Source organism: Ipomoea nil, unplaced genomic scaffold (assembly GCF_001879475.1).
Source record: "Ipomoea nil cultivar Tokyo-kokei standard unplaced genomic scaffold, Asagao_1.1 scaffold0302, whole genome shotgun sequence".
In the NCBI taxonomy this organism is placed as follows: domain Eukaryota; kingdom Viridiplantae; phylum Streptophyta; class Magnoliopsida; order Solanales; family Convolvulaceae; genus Ipomoea; species Ipomoea nil.
In genome coordinates, this window is record NW_017616730.1 from 2,269,637 (window position 1) to 2,284,945 (window position 15,309).

The 15,309-nt window shown below is 37.2% G+C and overlaps 2 protein-coding genes across 3 annotated transcripts; both read left to right on the forward strand.

Annotated features, from left to right (window-relative positions):
* Window positions 1-1,557: 1,557 nt before the first annotated feature.
* LOC109162131 (GPI transamidase component PIG-T) lies at window positions 1,558-5,046 on the forward strand. Its single transcript, XM_019310842.1, has 5 exons — window positions 1,558-1,872; window positions 2,416-3,675; window positions 4,079-4,228; window positions 4,308-4,488; window positions 4,628-5,046. The coding sequence occupies exons 1-5, from the start codon at window positions 1,660-1,662 to the stop codon at window positions 4,810-4,812; spliced, it is 1,989 nt and encodes a 662-aa protein (XP_019166387.1). The 5' UTR covers window positions 1,558-1,659; the 3' UTR covers window positions 4,813-5,046.
* Window positions 5,047-5,400: 354 nt separating this feature from the next.
* LOC109162169 (UBX domain-containing protein 1-like) lies at window positions 5,401-9,399 on the forward strand. Of its 2 annotated transcripts, XM_019310899.1 has the most exons (11): window positions 5,402-5,693; window positions 5,798-5,893; window positions 5,970-6,094; window positions 6,656-6,726; window positions 6,875-6,947; window positions 7,501-7,568; window positions 7,679-7,760; window positions 7,842-7,889; window positions 7,975-8,079; window positions 8,382-8,501; window positions 9,024-9,399. In XM_019310899.1, exons 2-11 carry the CDS (start codon window positions 5,800-5,802, stop codon window positions 9,204-9,206), a joined length of 969 nt encoding a protein of 322 aa, XP_019166444.1. In that variant the 5' UTR covers window positions 5,402-5,693; window positions 5,798-5,799; the 3' UTR covers window positions 9,207-9,399. The 2 variants fall into 2 exon arrangements, with proteins under 2 accessions (XP_019166452.1, XP_019166444.1); XM_019310907.1 differs by having other exon boundaries at window positions 5,401-5,893; window positions 6,887-6,947.
* Window positions 9,400-15,309: the final 5,910 nt, after the last annotated feature.

Here is a 15,309-nt window from a genome sequence, read left to right on the forward strand (position 1 = left end):
TGGTCCTTCCAGCCAAATTGACGGTAAAATATTTCCGGATTTTATATTTTAGGGGCAAAATCGTCATCCCATGGAAAGATCTTCAATATTTAAACAAAAGAAAAATCATATTAAGAGGAAAAAAAGAGTTTGCCAATGATCGAAACTATAAATCCCATAGATCTGTATGGTTTCTGCCCGTCTTCCATCATCAAACACCTACAGATATGATTTTACAGTGATTTTGTTTAGATATTGAAGATGTTTCCTTGGGATGACAATTTTACCCCTAACAATATCAAATCCAGCAACATTTCGCAGTCAATTTGGCCGAAAGGACCAAAACTGATAAAAATAACAAAGTTAGGCACCAAAATTAAAAAATTTTAAAGTTGTGCACCAAAAGTGATAAAACATCAAAAGTCGTGGGACCAAAAGTGAAATTAATTCTTATTTTATTATTATGAATAAGGGTCAAATATGTATCTCTATATAAATACAAAGTATACTACATTATTTGCACTATTAAATAAAAGATTTTGTTGGTGTTGTAGGATTGAATTTTCTTTTATTAGATGATTAGAAAAATTTATAATTATTAATTGATAGTGTGTATAGAGTAAAATCTTTTGAATAACTATAAAATGGTAAATTAGTTTATATTGTTCGTAAGATCAAAGAAGGCTAATATCCATTTGATTGAGATTGCCTCGCAGTCACAATAGTGAATTATTGAACCATGGTGGAGTGTAGGGGTTCAATAATTTGGTAGTGGTGACCGGGCCTGGTGGCCGACATAGAATTTTCTCAAATTAATTATAACTAATTAAAATTATGAGCAATATCTCGCTACCTAGGATTAATGTGCCGTTTGCCCGTTTATATTGTGCTGGGGTATTGTGGACCGCGGTGCATATACATCATAATTAAAACGGTGTCGTTTCTTTAAGTAAAGAAATGATGCGCCGTTAGTGTTACGTGCGTATTTTTTGTACATTAATATCAATTGACACTATATTATATTTAAACTGACACTACCTCACGTATTATTTTTATATTATCAAATGAAACTGCAGTTATATCAAAATGATACTGTAGTTGTTGTGAAATGAAACTGCAGTGTATATAAAATGAAACTGAATAACATTTCACATATTTGAGTGTATATTGTATAATGAAGTTGTAATTATATCAAAATGATCATGTAATTGTGTTTTAATAAAATTATAGTGTATATAAAATAAAATTAAAATTTCACATATTTGAGTCTATAAATATCAAATGAAACTGTAGTTGTGTTGAACTGAAACTGCAGTGTATACAAAATGAAACTAAATAACATAGTTACTTTTTGTGGAAGGGTGCGAAACTGCGGAAAACGAATGACGTTTCTTTTCATTAAACAAAACAACGTCGTTTTGATGTGCGGGTCACAATATAAGTTGCCATTGTGCTTTGCGAAGTGTTGAACTAACTATTTTTGTGAGCCCAATAAATTCTAGCAATAGCCCAATCCAAAAATCTTAATGGGCCATAAATCAACCGTTGGGCCCAGCCTGCAAGCTCGAACCTCGATCTGTTCTTTTCGTCCACCGGTTGAAGCTTCAATGGCGGAACATCTTGCATCCTCCATACTTGCAACACTAAAATCATAGCTAAATCTCACTTAAATGCAATCAGATGGTTAGGTTAAAGCTAATCTTTCTATTGATTACGCTCCTTTTGAGCTCCAAATCAACGATTGGAAAGGAGGAAGAGTTCTCAGAAGCACTGCTGTTGAGGCCTTTGCCTGATCGCAAAGTGCTTGCTCATTTTCACTTTGAAAGCAAAGTTCCCCCAACTCACACTCATGGCCGTCATCACCATCTTTTCCCCAAATCAATTTATCAACTGGTAAGGCCTATTCATTTATTTACTCCGCAGATCATATTCTGTTTTGGTAGTGGTTAATTTTAATGTGTTTCTGGATTTTTTTTTCTTATTTTCTTATTTTCGCATAGTAGTTTAGCTCCAGGAACTTTTGTTTTCGTTATTTTGCATAATTTGTTACTCAGTTGCATGTTGTGGGAGCTGACGAGGTGTAGTTGTAGCAACGTTGGATGTTAGTTCTAATGTTTCTTACATGAACAATCAATTGCTGGTACTTAATGAAGCTCGGAAACTGAGATTGGATAAGATTCCAGAAAAAAAAAAAAAAAAAAAAAAAAATCTTTTTGAGGACTCTTATGTGGTTCAATTTGAAATTCAGTATTTTGCTTTCTGCTTCTGGAATGTTTGTTTGTTTACTTTCTTCTGTTGATATTTATGTTTTTTCCAGAGTGGGTGTTTTTTCTTGGCCCATGTGTGGGATTAGAGCTTTAGTTTACTGTTTAGTCTTGATACCGGTTGAATCATTCAGAGATTGTAGCTGATAGCTAGTCTTGCTCTACATTTTAGGTACACAAATTTCGCATACGAGAAATGGAGTTGTCTTTCACCCAAGGTAGGTGGAACTATGAACAATGGGGTGGGTACGATCCAATTGCGAGCAACAATGCAAAGCCTCCTGGAGTTGAACTCTGGGCTGTTTTTGATGTCCCTCAAGATCAGGTTGATGCTTCCTGGAAAAACTTAACGCATGCTCTTTCTGGCCTCTTTTGTGCTTCTGTTAACTTCTTGGAGTCTTCAACTGCTTATGCTGCTCCTCAATGGAGCTTCCGGTCTGTTGTTGGAAACTTGAGATATGGTACGTTACCCCGTGAGGCTGTTTGCACTGAGAACCTCACTCCCTGGTTAAAGTTGCTTCCTTGTCGAGATAAAGCTGGAATTGCTGCGTTAATGGACAGACCATCTATCTACAGAGGATTTTATCACTCTCAAAGATTGCACTTGATTTCAGATGAGTTTAGTTTAGCTGCATCAAGTTCTGGAGTAGTGCTTGAACAAACTCTGACAACTGTCCTTCAACCAAATTCTTTTGGAACTAGCTCGAATTCTTTTGATGGGTCAATAGTACAACCTAGCTGGTCTCTTAGCTCATTGTTTGGAAGGAAAGTTAGTGAAAGATGTTCTCTTTCCAAGTCTAGTAATGTGTATGTCCATCTTGACAAGAATTTAGTATCAAAGTTGAAGACTCTATGGAAGAAAGATGGTATATCTGATGATGTTGATGTGACCTCTGAAGGTTCATGGAAAAACCCAAGCTTTGAAATGTCCATACCTCCAGCCAGGGTAATCAAAGAAGTGTATACCTCATCCAAAGAGGAGAAATCTATTCTATGTGAATTTTCAATTGAAAATTACAGCCAATCCAGACCATTTGATTTGGGATTCAGGTGGAAGTTACCTGTACTGTGGTCAAGTCATTTGGCACCCTTGCATGCAAGCAGGTTCCTAATGGGAAGTGGGAATGAAAGGGGTGCTATAGCCATCTCTTTAAAGGCCACAGGAATGAATGACAATACACAAAGTGCTACTAGCAGTGAAGGAAGATGCTTCTTGCGGGTCAATATTTTCCAAGTTGTGCCATGGTATGTCAAGGTGTATTATCATACACTTAAAATTTTTCTGGACGGACATGCCAAATCTACAGCAGATATTGTTGAGAAAATGCGAGTTTCACCTTCTGAAGACAAGGTTTCGCCAGGACTAATGGAAATTACTCTTAGATTAGCCTGTGATGTGAACTCAGCTACATTGACTCTGGAGTTTGACAAGGTATGCATAATCCACATGAGCAATTTCTCTCCAAATCATTATTAAAATTGAAATCTCAATGCATGAAATTGTTATTGCTAAATAAGAATTAGAAGCTGTGGTAAATTTTCGTTGAAAAACTGGACTACTGGAGTATGTTGCTCTATTGTCAATACGCCTAGCTTTAAATCCTTCTGCTAGTAAACTCAGTCAGCTTGTAAATAGCATGAATCTTTCATTGAATGATGCGAGGGTAATTTTAGAAGTACAAGGAAATCATATCATTTAAAGTTTTAAGAAATCTTTACCTTTTATGATCTGAGAAACTTGGACCTCGCATTTCATTGTGAGCATGTATTAAAAATGTTTCCTTCAGTGTCACCCAATTCCTGATGTGATTCCATTGCTTGGTATTCCTTTGCAGGGGTTTCTGCACATTGATGAATATCCTCCTGATGCTAATCAGGGGTTTGACATCCCATCAGCTGTAATTAGTTTTCCCGAGTTCAAAACAAGCTTGCATCTAGTCGAGGATAGCTCTGCCAACACATTGCCTATTTTATCTAAACTACAGGTACTTATTTGTTTCAGAAAATAATATCTAAACAAGCTTGTCCAGTTTCTTGTCATTAACAATCCGGATTATTTTACAGGACGAAAGCCCCGTTCTTTCCTACACAGAAGTATTACTTGTCCCTTTGACAACACCTGATTTTAGCATGCCGTACAATGTCATCACAATTACATGCACAGTTTTTGCTTTATACTTCGGGTCGCTGCTCAATGCACTCCGAAGGCGTGCCGGTGAAGAGGAGCGGTTATTGAAAAGTAAAGGTAACACTTACTGAGAGAATTAATCCATTAATTTAGATACTTGACACTTCCATACTTGAGTTTAGACACCCACCGTGAGGCCATTCAAAAATTTACTTTTTCTCGAGGGTAATCACTCATGGTGTATCTTTCCTTGCAGCCTCGAAGGGGACCGGTCGTTTAACTTTGTTAGTATCCAAATTGTCTGCTAAATTGAGGGGAAAACCATGGAATCCTCCCAGCCCAGCCTCTTCATCATCATCATCTTTCTTGAGTTCTAAGCTGATTATAAAGGTCATAATTATAGCCTGCATTGCTGCTGGTTGGCAGTACTTCTCGGAATGACATCTTGAGGAGCAGCTATAAAATCCATTTGTGTAAAATGACATACAGAACAGCTATGAAAGCCATATCTGTAGAATGTGCCCAGAGTACCACTGTTTAAAATGTGACTTCAATTTTGTACCATTTAGTTACAGACATTGACTGCATGATTCTACATTGAGTTGTTAGTATTTATTGACTTGAAGATGCTAACTTTAAATCAATAGGCACATGGAAGATTGGATTTGTGTTAAATGCTTTGGATAATGATTATGGATTCTAGAGCTCTCAATCACTTTGGTAATATGAGAGAGACTATACGAGTTTCGACCCTTCTTTGTTTGGACTATTACACAATAATAAAATTATTCAGTACACAAATTCAGATTTGAACAATAGTTGTGAATTTTTCTCGAAAAAGGGACAGAATAATCAAGAACATAGTTGGTTAAGTTTGATAGCCTCAGGGATTTGGAGGAAGTGCATGTGATTAATTATGGGAAGTAATAGAATTTTAATGGAAAATTTTCAATTAACAAGATCATAAAAGTTGAGGGAATGGAAGCCTCAAATTAAAGTCCAATTTGTGCTCCGATCAGCGGACAATAGCCCGGCTTCTGAGGCCCAATATGCAACTTTCGCGCGCTTTTGATATCGTTTTCCCCTCTTCCCAATTCAAAACTGTGGGTACTGACGAAGCAAAAATGCAGAATCTATCAAACCAGAAGCTTGAGGATTGGGGCAAAGAATCGGAATCTCTGATGTCTTCCGGTGGCGTTTTCTTCCCTCATGGAACTCCTCGCGCCAGGTTTCTCCCGAAGTCCGTAGAACCAGCGTATAATCATCTAACCTCGTTCCTATACCAGTTCAAATCTAATAGCGAGATTCTATATAAAGAACGGGTCCGGTTTCTTTTTAATTTCAACTGTTTCTTTTGCTTGGGCGTTATATTTTGTGAAATAATCTATAAGTTTTACGGTTTTCATTTCGGTTTGTCAAACTTAAGGAATGGATGCTTTGCAAGTTAACAATGGATTACTTAGTGAACTTGAATTCATGGGATTTTCCGAGAGCCGAGCCAAGAAGGCACTTCAATCTTCTGGTTAGTTCATAAGATTTAGCTCTGAGTTTCTTTGTGCTTCATGACCTTCCTTTTTAAAATTATGAATTAAATTCAGGTAATTCGAGTATTGAGGCTGCTATAAATTGGCTTATTGATCATGAGAATGACCCAGATGATGATCAGAAAAGCCCGGATGATGATCAGAAAAGGCCAGATGATGATCAGGATGACCCGGCCGAGGTGTGTTGCTTAATTCCAGTCATTATGCATTTAGTTTTTGATCTTCAAGTAGTTTTCTCTGTTGCTATTGGGATTTTGTTTTGATTACTTTGGGAAAATGACTAATCTTCAAGAATTTGTTGTTTATAACTTTTGAGTTTCGATATATAATAATGGCAGATACTCAGATAGAGTCAATTTGCAGTTATGCTTTTTTGGACAACAATTGGCTTCTAGAGTACAAGTTTCTAGTTTTTCTTTCATTGCTTATTCAATTTTTTTTTGGATGACGAAGGAAACCTGTCTTGTGAATGGACGGTAAACCAACCTAGGTTTCCCGCTCAAACCAAGAAGGCCAATAGACCGCTCTCACCAGGAGTTGAACTTGGAACGTTGTGGTTACGAAACCAATAGTTGACTATCTTGGCTATTCAGTTTTAACCTATAGTAGTTCGGATTTCGGAATTACTTTTGCACCAAACTCAAATAATACTTAACATAACAATCTCAATTGCTATATACTGTGTTACCTTTCCTCTTCATGGTTTTGTGAACAACACTGATTGTGGAAATTGCATTCAGGTCCCAGTGATTATTGATATTGAAGGTCCTTCGATTTCTGAAGAAGTAGAGTCTAGAGCACAGGGACTAAGGTCTGCTTCTACCTTTTCTGTTCATGAAGGAACTCTTGAATGTTTTCCCCTTCAAGCACTCAAATTAGATGTATATTTCCTTTCATTATACTTATTTTTTCTATTGGTCTTCTGTGGTTAAACATTTCTGATTCTTATAAATTTCTAGTTCTCCTGATAGGGATAGAGCGCGCAGTAAAATGGAAGAGGAAGCGAAAAAGCTAGAAAGAGAAAGGGAAAAGGTATTGTTCCATATTGATCATATCCTCGATCAGCATCTATCGCCTAGCGTACTGCATGTTTTCTCTACACTATTCCTTCCTGTTTACCTTCGTTACGAGGTGATAAATGCCTTTAAGCCTTTCTTTCACTCAGCAGTTCCATTAAGATCTTGTAAGTATTAGCACATCACCCTGTATTGTAGCAAAACAGCTCTTTGATTGGGATGTTTCTATCTCTTTCTGTATAGAAGACGGGTAAAATTAAACTCTTTCTATGTGCAGCCGTGCAGCAATAGAATAACGAAGTTTTCTGGAACCTATTGCAAATAGGAAAATTATACTCCATAAAAGGAAGATGTAATTTGAACTTGGTTTCATAATCAAGAATTTATGGAGTTCCATGGTTGCATACTTGCATTGAAGCTAATATTTGACATAATTTCTCGGACCTGCTGCTTTTATGTTAAACCACAATCTAGTGTTTTAGACTGCATCCTATTATCCCTTATTCTCCTTAGTATATGTTTGTGTTAAGAGAGAGATCAGGTTATTTAATTGAGTTCTTTGACTCTAGGAAAGAATTCAATCCGGTAAGGAGTTGTTAATGGCAAAGCGACGGGCAGAAGAAACTGAAAGAGAACGGTAATTTTTCAACCAGTCATGCCACTTTTGTATCACAACTGAGTTCTTTGTTATTTCATTTTCCAACTCATAGTGAGTGTTTGTAACTAAATCACATGGTACTATATCAGCTTTATAGCACAACGGAAGAAAGACAAAGAGGAAGAAAGAAGGGCAAGAGATAGAGTTCGACAGAAGTTGCTGCAGGATAAGGTATATACCTCAAGTTTCTTTTCGATCTAACATTTGTTCTAACCATTTACCATTGTACGCCACAAATGTATGTTCTAATAGGCAGAAAGAATGGGGATACATAGCGCATCCTTGATGAACGAAAAGGAGGTAATACTTTTGCACTATATCCTCTGGCTTCTAAGAACTTCAGTCCTAAAACCTGTGGTAATCTCATTAATCTTCTGGCAATCAGAGACAGAACCCATTAGTGACCAAGTCTGCTCCCTTGCCTGATTATTCTGCTCCGAGGACAGAGCTCATGAGAGAATGTCTGAGATCTCTTAGGCGTCAATACAAGGTAGACGTTGCTCTTTTTTACGTAGTGTATATTAGTATGCAACCCAAAAAATTTGAAAGAATCTCTTCTAGGCTCATTTTTGTGCACTTCTGAATCACTAAGAGGTGCAAGGTTGTTCTGAAAGAATAAACTTAGCTGCAGTCTCTGTCTCCATTAAACTGTTACTAGCATTTTAGATTTATGAAATACGCATTTGTATAGCATAATAATGGAATCCCTCTTTTCTACGAGAAACCCAATTTCAGAATCATATCAGCAATTCTATTTTGTGTAATCTAATCTTCAAATGCCATGTGTGGCAGGAAGATGATACCAAGGTGAAAAGGGCATTTCAAACACTTCTAATATATTGCAGAAATGTGGTCAATAATCCTGATGAAGAAAAGTTCAGGAAGATCAGGCTAAGGAATCCAGCCTTTCAGGTGAACCCCAAGCATTCCAGTCTTTCAACATTTACCTATTTTCATATTCCATGTTTGTTAGGAAAAATATCTGTGATATGTGAAAGGAATCAAAAACACTTTAGGCATGTATTAAATACAACAATCACAATACGGGATTTACCAGGTGCACACTCTTGTGTAGTGGCTGCGAGTTTCCCTCGTCATGCAAAATACAACAATGTACACAACACTCAAACTATTATTTAAGTTCCCGGTAGCATGTCTGAAACACGAGGTGTCCTGAGCAGGCCCTAACGGTAGGAAGCACCTTTAAGCCCGTACCATACTCAAACTAATCCCCGTTCACACCGGGCCGGCCCAATTAAGGGGTAAAGTGCTGGCCAGATTGGTTTTTCCATACGACACCCCGACCTCTTTAAGGGACAAGAGTGCACAGCCACTCACGCCAACTAAGCTGGTTTGCATGTCTGAAACTCTAATCAACCATTATAATATAAATTTCCAAGGATGTTGATGCCATTGCTCATGATCTGGTGACAGGCCAGAGTTGGATTTTGCAGGGAAGGCATTCAGTTTCTTGAGCTCTGCGGATTTGAAAGAGTTGGAGGAGATCAGTTCTTGTTCTTGCCCAGAGAAAAGCTTGACATGGCTGTGCTGAAGTCTGCTGGGATTGTATTGCACTCTGCTATAACCAATCCCTTCTTTGGGCTTCTCTCAAAGTAAGTGAAGATCAAGACTGCCAAGGATTGCTCAACTTATCAGACAAAGTGGAATACAACATATATAGTGCAGAAGATTGATAATTTAGAATGTAATGAGGTTTCAAAGTCATGGATGGGATAGCATGTGGAAGGAATCCACACCTTACTAAGATCTCTTCATATCTCAAATGCCAAATGCTTTATTCTAGTTGAGAGGTTCTCGTCCTAACCACTAGTTTTAAAGTTATAATTGTTCTAAAGTACACTTTTAGATAGTGATTGTGAATTTTTTTTCGTAAATAAAAGAGTTATAATTGTCCCAAACTACTTTGAATTGATTGAGAATTAGGCTGGACCTGCTTGGCCTATTGGTAGGTGACCTCTAATAACTGTTTTGCAGTGCAATAGAAAATTAGAATTTGTTAAAATTCAAAAGAAAAAATAATGATTAGTAAAATAGTCTGTAATTTGTCAAAAATAAAAGAATACCACCTATTTGATAACTAATATTTTTCATTTTGTCGGACCTAGATTTCATAAACATGTCCTTAGGTTCATTAGTTCATGAGGTTTAATTGAGTTAATTTAGCTTTGAGACTTAACACCAAATTATACACTATGAATTAAATTTATTTGTGGTGTAAATCGAATCACACCTAATCGTTAAAATAAGTCTTAAGTGATACTTCTTTGGGAGATTTCCACGTATATATGTAATGAATACTTGAAATTTAATTTACTTGTCAAGCACATTGTGCTTAATTGGCACATATGTGGCTCTCTTTGAGAGAAAGTCATAGAATTGAACCCGGTGATGGTGTATTGACTCTTTGGGTTACAACTGATAGATAAAATATATTGAAGAGATAGTACATTATAATTGAGTCGATAGTACTCAAAAAAAAATATTTTACTTTGAGTAATGAGAGAAACCTATAATCATTACTTGATAGTATTGCATTGTGTAAACCTCGCTTGTGACCCTAACAGACAAAAGATCGCAATGAGATAAACTGAACATGTAACAGTGTGGTTATCAAATCAACCGCCTGACCAATTTGATTGTGGTTGGCCTCGAATTTATTTTACTTTAACTATTACGTAGTACATAAGAGGGAGATTTACCGATATACAATTATACACCCTTAAATAGTGACTACGAATTTATCTTATTATAAAAAAATAATTTACTTTTCTAATAAATTTTTTTAGTACACTCTAATATATTAATACTATCTATTAGGGCTGTGCATCGGACGGGTTCGGGCGGATCGGTTTAGAAAACCGTTCATCCGCTCGGATTTCGGATTGGGAAAAATTACCCCAATCCGTTCGAATTAAGAGGGAAATCCTATCGGATTTCCCATGTTCGGATACGGTCGGGTGGGGTCGGATTTCGGTTTGAACTCGGATTAATATAAAACATACCAAAAAAAAAACTGTAACAATGTTCAAACTTAATAACCATAATCTAAATTACCAAAGCTATCAGCTATGTAGGCATTTAGATTTTAGATACATAATTACATATTGCAGTTTCCAACTTGTGTTCAAAATTCAAAAAGCAAAAATGAAGTCCACAAAATGAGTTTTGTCTACAATACTCAAACAACACTAAACTACTAACTACTAACTACTAACTACTAAAGTACTCAACAAGTCAGCAGTCAGCAACTCAGCAAGTCAGCAAGCCAGCAGTCACCAATCAGCCTTCAGCAATCAGCATTCATCCATTCCTCATCTTCCTGCTCAATTACAAAACCAGTAAAGACTTTAAACTTTAAAGCCAATAAAGACAAAGAGAAGTAGGGAACTAATAATACTTAATAAGAAAGGCTCAGATTGCTTTTTTTTCATATCATTTTAGAGTTGGGGGCAAATTGCTTCATGAGTTTTGTCTCAGAACAACATACCAAACACTCAAACTCTTTTTAATTCAGACAAATGGTGGAAGCATCATCATAGCCATAAGTCCATAACTAAACAGAAATGAGAATATGAGAGGAAGGGAAGTGATATACCAGAATTCCAGAATACCAGAGATGTAACTGAGTAAGGGCAGCAACATTTATAAAAAAGTTACCAAGCCACTTAGCAATTAGCAGTTCTGGAATCTTACCTGATTTGCCTCAAAGAGTCCACACATTTATCAATCAAACTAAACAGAAAGTCAGAAAGCAATGTTATATAAAAGTATTACAGCAATTGTTGGGAGTGTTCCAACAGTACTTGGTAAAGAACCAGCAGCTCCAGTGGACAATTCTGCACAAAAAGGAAAAACAAAAAAGAGTTTAGAAAAGGTAAGTAACAATTAACAATTTATAAAGTAGAAACCTACAAAAGATATAAAATAAAAACAGTACCCTTCTCTAATCTTTCAACATCATCCAAGTTTTCCTCCACAGAGATTGGATGATTGGGTGCCCTCAACCAATCTTGTGCACATACTAGGGATTCAACAATTTTAGGAGTTAATGAACTCCTAAAGGGATCTAATACCCTACCACTAGTACTGAATGCACTCTCAGAGGCAACAGTTGAAATGGGAACAGCCAGCACATCCCTTGCCATTCTAGAGAGTATAGGAAATCTATCACTGTTAACCTTCCACCATCTTAGAACATCAAAGTCCACATTTTCTTCATCTTCCACTATTTTTTCACTTAGATAAATATGGAGTTCAGTTTCTTTACTGCTTCCACCAGCCTCCATTCTCTGTTTTTTAAGCTGGCTTTTCATTCTACCCTGAGGTTTTCCAACTGAAGTTTGAGAATGGACTGGTTCAGATTGGGTAGATTGCACAGTAGGGGATGCAGACTGCACACTGTAGGTGGCTGTATAATCATTAAACAGGACAACCATAGAAGATTGAACCTTTTCAAAGCATGATTTTCCTTTTTCATCACCATACAACTGAGCAAATTGGGCAGGCATGTACTCAATCTTATCCCTAGGATCCAGAATATTGGCATAGAATATCAAGAAGTTCATTTTTTCAGGATCTCCCCAATATTTTTCAAATTTTTGTTTCATATGGGACCCCATATCCTATAAAACAGACATAACAGAGAAAAAATTAAGAGATGCATACAAACACATTCAGATAAATGATACCAGTTTACAGTTTACCTTTTCAGAGGTTGAAACAGAGTTAACCATGTCATCCAGCATGCAACCTAAGTCAGAAATCTCATAAAAGAAAGTATTTGAAGTGACATATAGAGAACCAGATATTCTCACAGTCATCTCATAGAAGCCTTTCAGGAAATGGACTAAGCTTTGCACAGAAAGCCAATCCATAAAGTTTGGAATAGAATCAGGTAAGTCAGCATTCAATGAGGCATCATTCTCATAAGCTTCAAAGGCCCTCTGGTATTGAAGGGCAGTGTTAAGCATCATGTATGTGCTGTTCCATCTTGTTGGAACATCAAGTTGTAATGCACATTTGGCTTCCACCCCATTAAGCACAGCAATCTCTCTAAACTTCTTAAGTCTGGCAGGAGAACTCCTCACCCATCTCACAACATCTCTAACTTTCTTAACAGAAGGACCTGCATATCTCAACCCATCCTGGACCACTAAGTTCAACACATGGGCTATGCACCTCATGTGCATATATTGAACCCTAACAGAAGACCCACCCCAAGACAGAAGTTTGTTCTTGAAAACCCCCAAAGCTGTGTCATTTGAAGAGGCATTATCAACAGTAACAGTGAACACATTTCTAATCCCCCAATCAAGAAGACAACTCTCAAGGGCTTTGGCTATATACTCTCCCTTATGAGAAGAAATTGGGACAAAGGAAATGATCTTTTTGTTTAGCTTCCACTGATCATCAATGAAATGTGCAGTAATGCACATGTAATTGATCCTTTGGACAGAGGTCCATGTATCAGTGGTCAAGCTGACCCTTTGGGTGCTCACCTTAAACAACTTTTTTAGGGTTATTCTCTCATCTAGGTAAATCTGATAAATGTCTCTAGAAATGGTCCACCTAGAAGGGATTTGAAACCTAGGACAAGCAACTAAAATGAATTTCCTAAAGCCATTTCCCTCAACAATCCTAAAGGGAAGTTCATCAACAATGATCATCTCACACAATGCCCTCCTAATAGCCTCTTGGTTGAAAACCCAAGTCCCCAAAACCCCCTCAGAAGCTTCTGTTCCAGAGGCATTAAAGGTGAGAAGAGACTGCCTTGTGTCCTTACAATGAGGATTTTTTAGGCAGTCCTTCATATGGTTTCTCAAAGAGGAAGTGCCATGCTTTTTACTTTCACATTTATAGATTTTGGCACAATAAAGGCATTTGCCCTCAACTACTGGTCCCTCAATTTCACCTTCAGCAGGTGGAGCACGGATCTTTTCAAAATGATCCCATACTATAGATCTAGACTCCACCTCTTTCCTCTTCTTTGTAGGAACAACAGGAGGAGAAGGCATAGGATTTGTCTGAGAATTTCTCTCAGTACCTTGAGCTTCTACTCCATGCTCCTCATCAGTTGAGGCTGGAGGGTGTCCAGTTGCACTGATGCTTTCCATCTATAAAGATGGGCATCAGTATCCAAATAAAGCAGACAACCAATCATACTAAAGCTTCCACCATATAGTACTCATACATAGAAGTATTACATATTTACATATTACTTATTTACTTTCAGTTAATTTCACATGTCATCATGTATGCAGAATTGCACATAAACAATTTAAGGGTCCCATATCCATAAACTTAATACAATTTACAATTTACAATTTACAAAGAAATCCATATTCAGGCATTCAAGCTAAGTGGATGTATGCCACTTCATAATGCTCATCATATATATGGATTTCACACAAAGGGGCTAGGGCTTCCACCAGATTAGGGACAATTACCCCTTTAAGCCTTTAACTCAGTTAGTGAGTTACACACATACAGATTAAGCTTCCACCAACAATCTTAAATTAGAGACAAGTGAGTAAGTAATCTGGAACTTCTCAACAGATCACAGTCCTCACAGTCCATACAAATCACAGAATCACAATCAGAATAACCCTAATCAAACAATCAAAGTATCAATCTTAAATTAGAGACAAGTGAGTAAGTAATCTGGAACTTCTCAACAGATCACAGTCCTCACAGTCCATACAAATCACAGAATCACAATCAGAATAACCCTAATCAAACAATCAAAGTATCAATCTTAAATTAGAGACAAGTGAGTAAGTAATCTGGAACTTCTCAACAGATCACAGTCCTCACAGTCCATACAAATCACAGAATCACAATCAGAATAACCCTAATCAAACAATCAAAGTACCAATCTTAAATTAGAGACAAGTGAGTAAGTAATCTGGAACTTCTCAACAGATCACAGTCCTCACAGTCCATACAAATCACAGAATCACAATCAGAATAACCCTAATCAAACAATCAAAATATCAATCTTAAATTAGAGACAAGTGAGTAAGTAATCTGGAACTTCTCAACAGATCACAGTCCTCACAGTCCATACAAATCACAGAATCACAATTAGAATAACCCTAATCAAACAATCAAAGTATCAATCTTAAATTAGAGACAAGTGAGTAAGTAATCTGGAACTTCTCAACAGATCACAGTCCTCACAGTCCATACAAATCAAAAAATCACAATCAGAATAACCCTAATCAAACAATCAAACTAACAATCTTAAAAACTAGGGTTTAGAGAATAGAGATTACTTCGTTTCTCTAAAATAAACCCCCGAGAACAAAGGGCTTCGATTCCTAGCCAGCGAACTGCAATCCACCGGAGTATCGCTCCCACCGGAGACTCGCTTGGGGCTTGAGGGCTACCGGAAACGAATGGGGCTTGACTCTTGAGAGCTTCCACCGGAGAATAATAGCTTCCACACTACAGACACTCACACTCTCAGCGTCTCAGAGACTCAAAGAGACTGTCTGGGAGAAGAGACTTTGAGAGAACTAGGGTAGAGACTAGAGAGAAGAGAGAACTGAGAGAGTTCTCTGGAAGAAGGGAATGAAGAGCTGCGCAAATGAGACTAGGGTTTGCGATTTCTCCGCTTCTTCTTCTATTTATACTTAGGCTACACGACGTCGTATTACATAGGGTTATACGTAGGCTTAGAAATGTTCGGGTTATCGGA

Coding starts and splice junctions, on each gene's coding strand:
- LOC109162131 (XM_019310842.1), top strand. CDS start 1,660: ATGGTTAGGTTAAAGCTAATCTTTCTATTGATTACGCTCCTTTTGAGC. Junction 1,873..2,415: donor CCAAATCAATTTATCAACTG/GTAAGGCCTATT, acceptor TCTACATTTTAG/GTACACAAATTTCGCATACG. Junction 4,489..4,627: donor GCGGTTATTGAAAAGTAAAG/GTAACACTTACT, acceptor CTTTCCTTGCAG/CCTCGAAGGGGACCGGTCGT.
- LOC109162169 (XM_019310899.1), top strand. CDS start 5,800: ATGGATGCTTTGCAAGTTAACAATGGATTACTTAGTGAACTTGAATTC. Junction 6,948..7,500: donor TAGAAAGAGAAAGGGAAAAG/GTATTGTTCCAT, acceptor CTTTGACTCTAG/GAAAGAATTCAATCCGGTAA. Junction 7,890..7,974: donor CCTTGATGAACGAAAAGGAG/GTAATACTTTTG, acceptor TCTGGCAATCAG/AGACAGAACCCATTAGTGAC.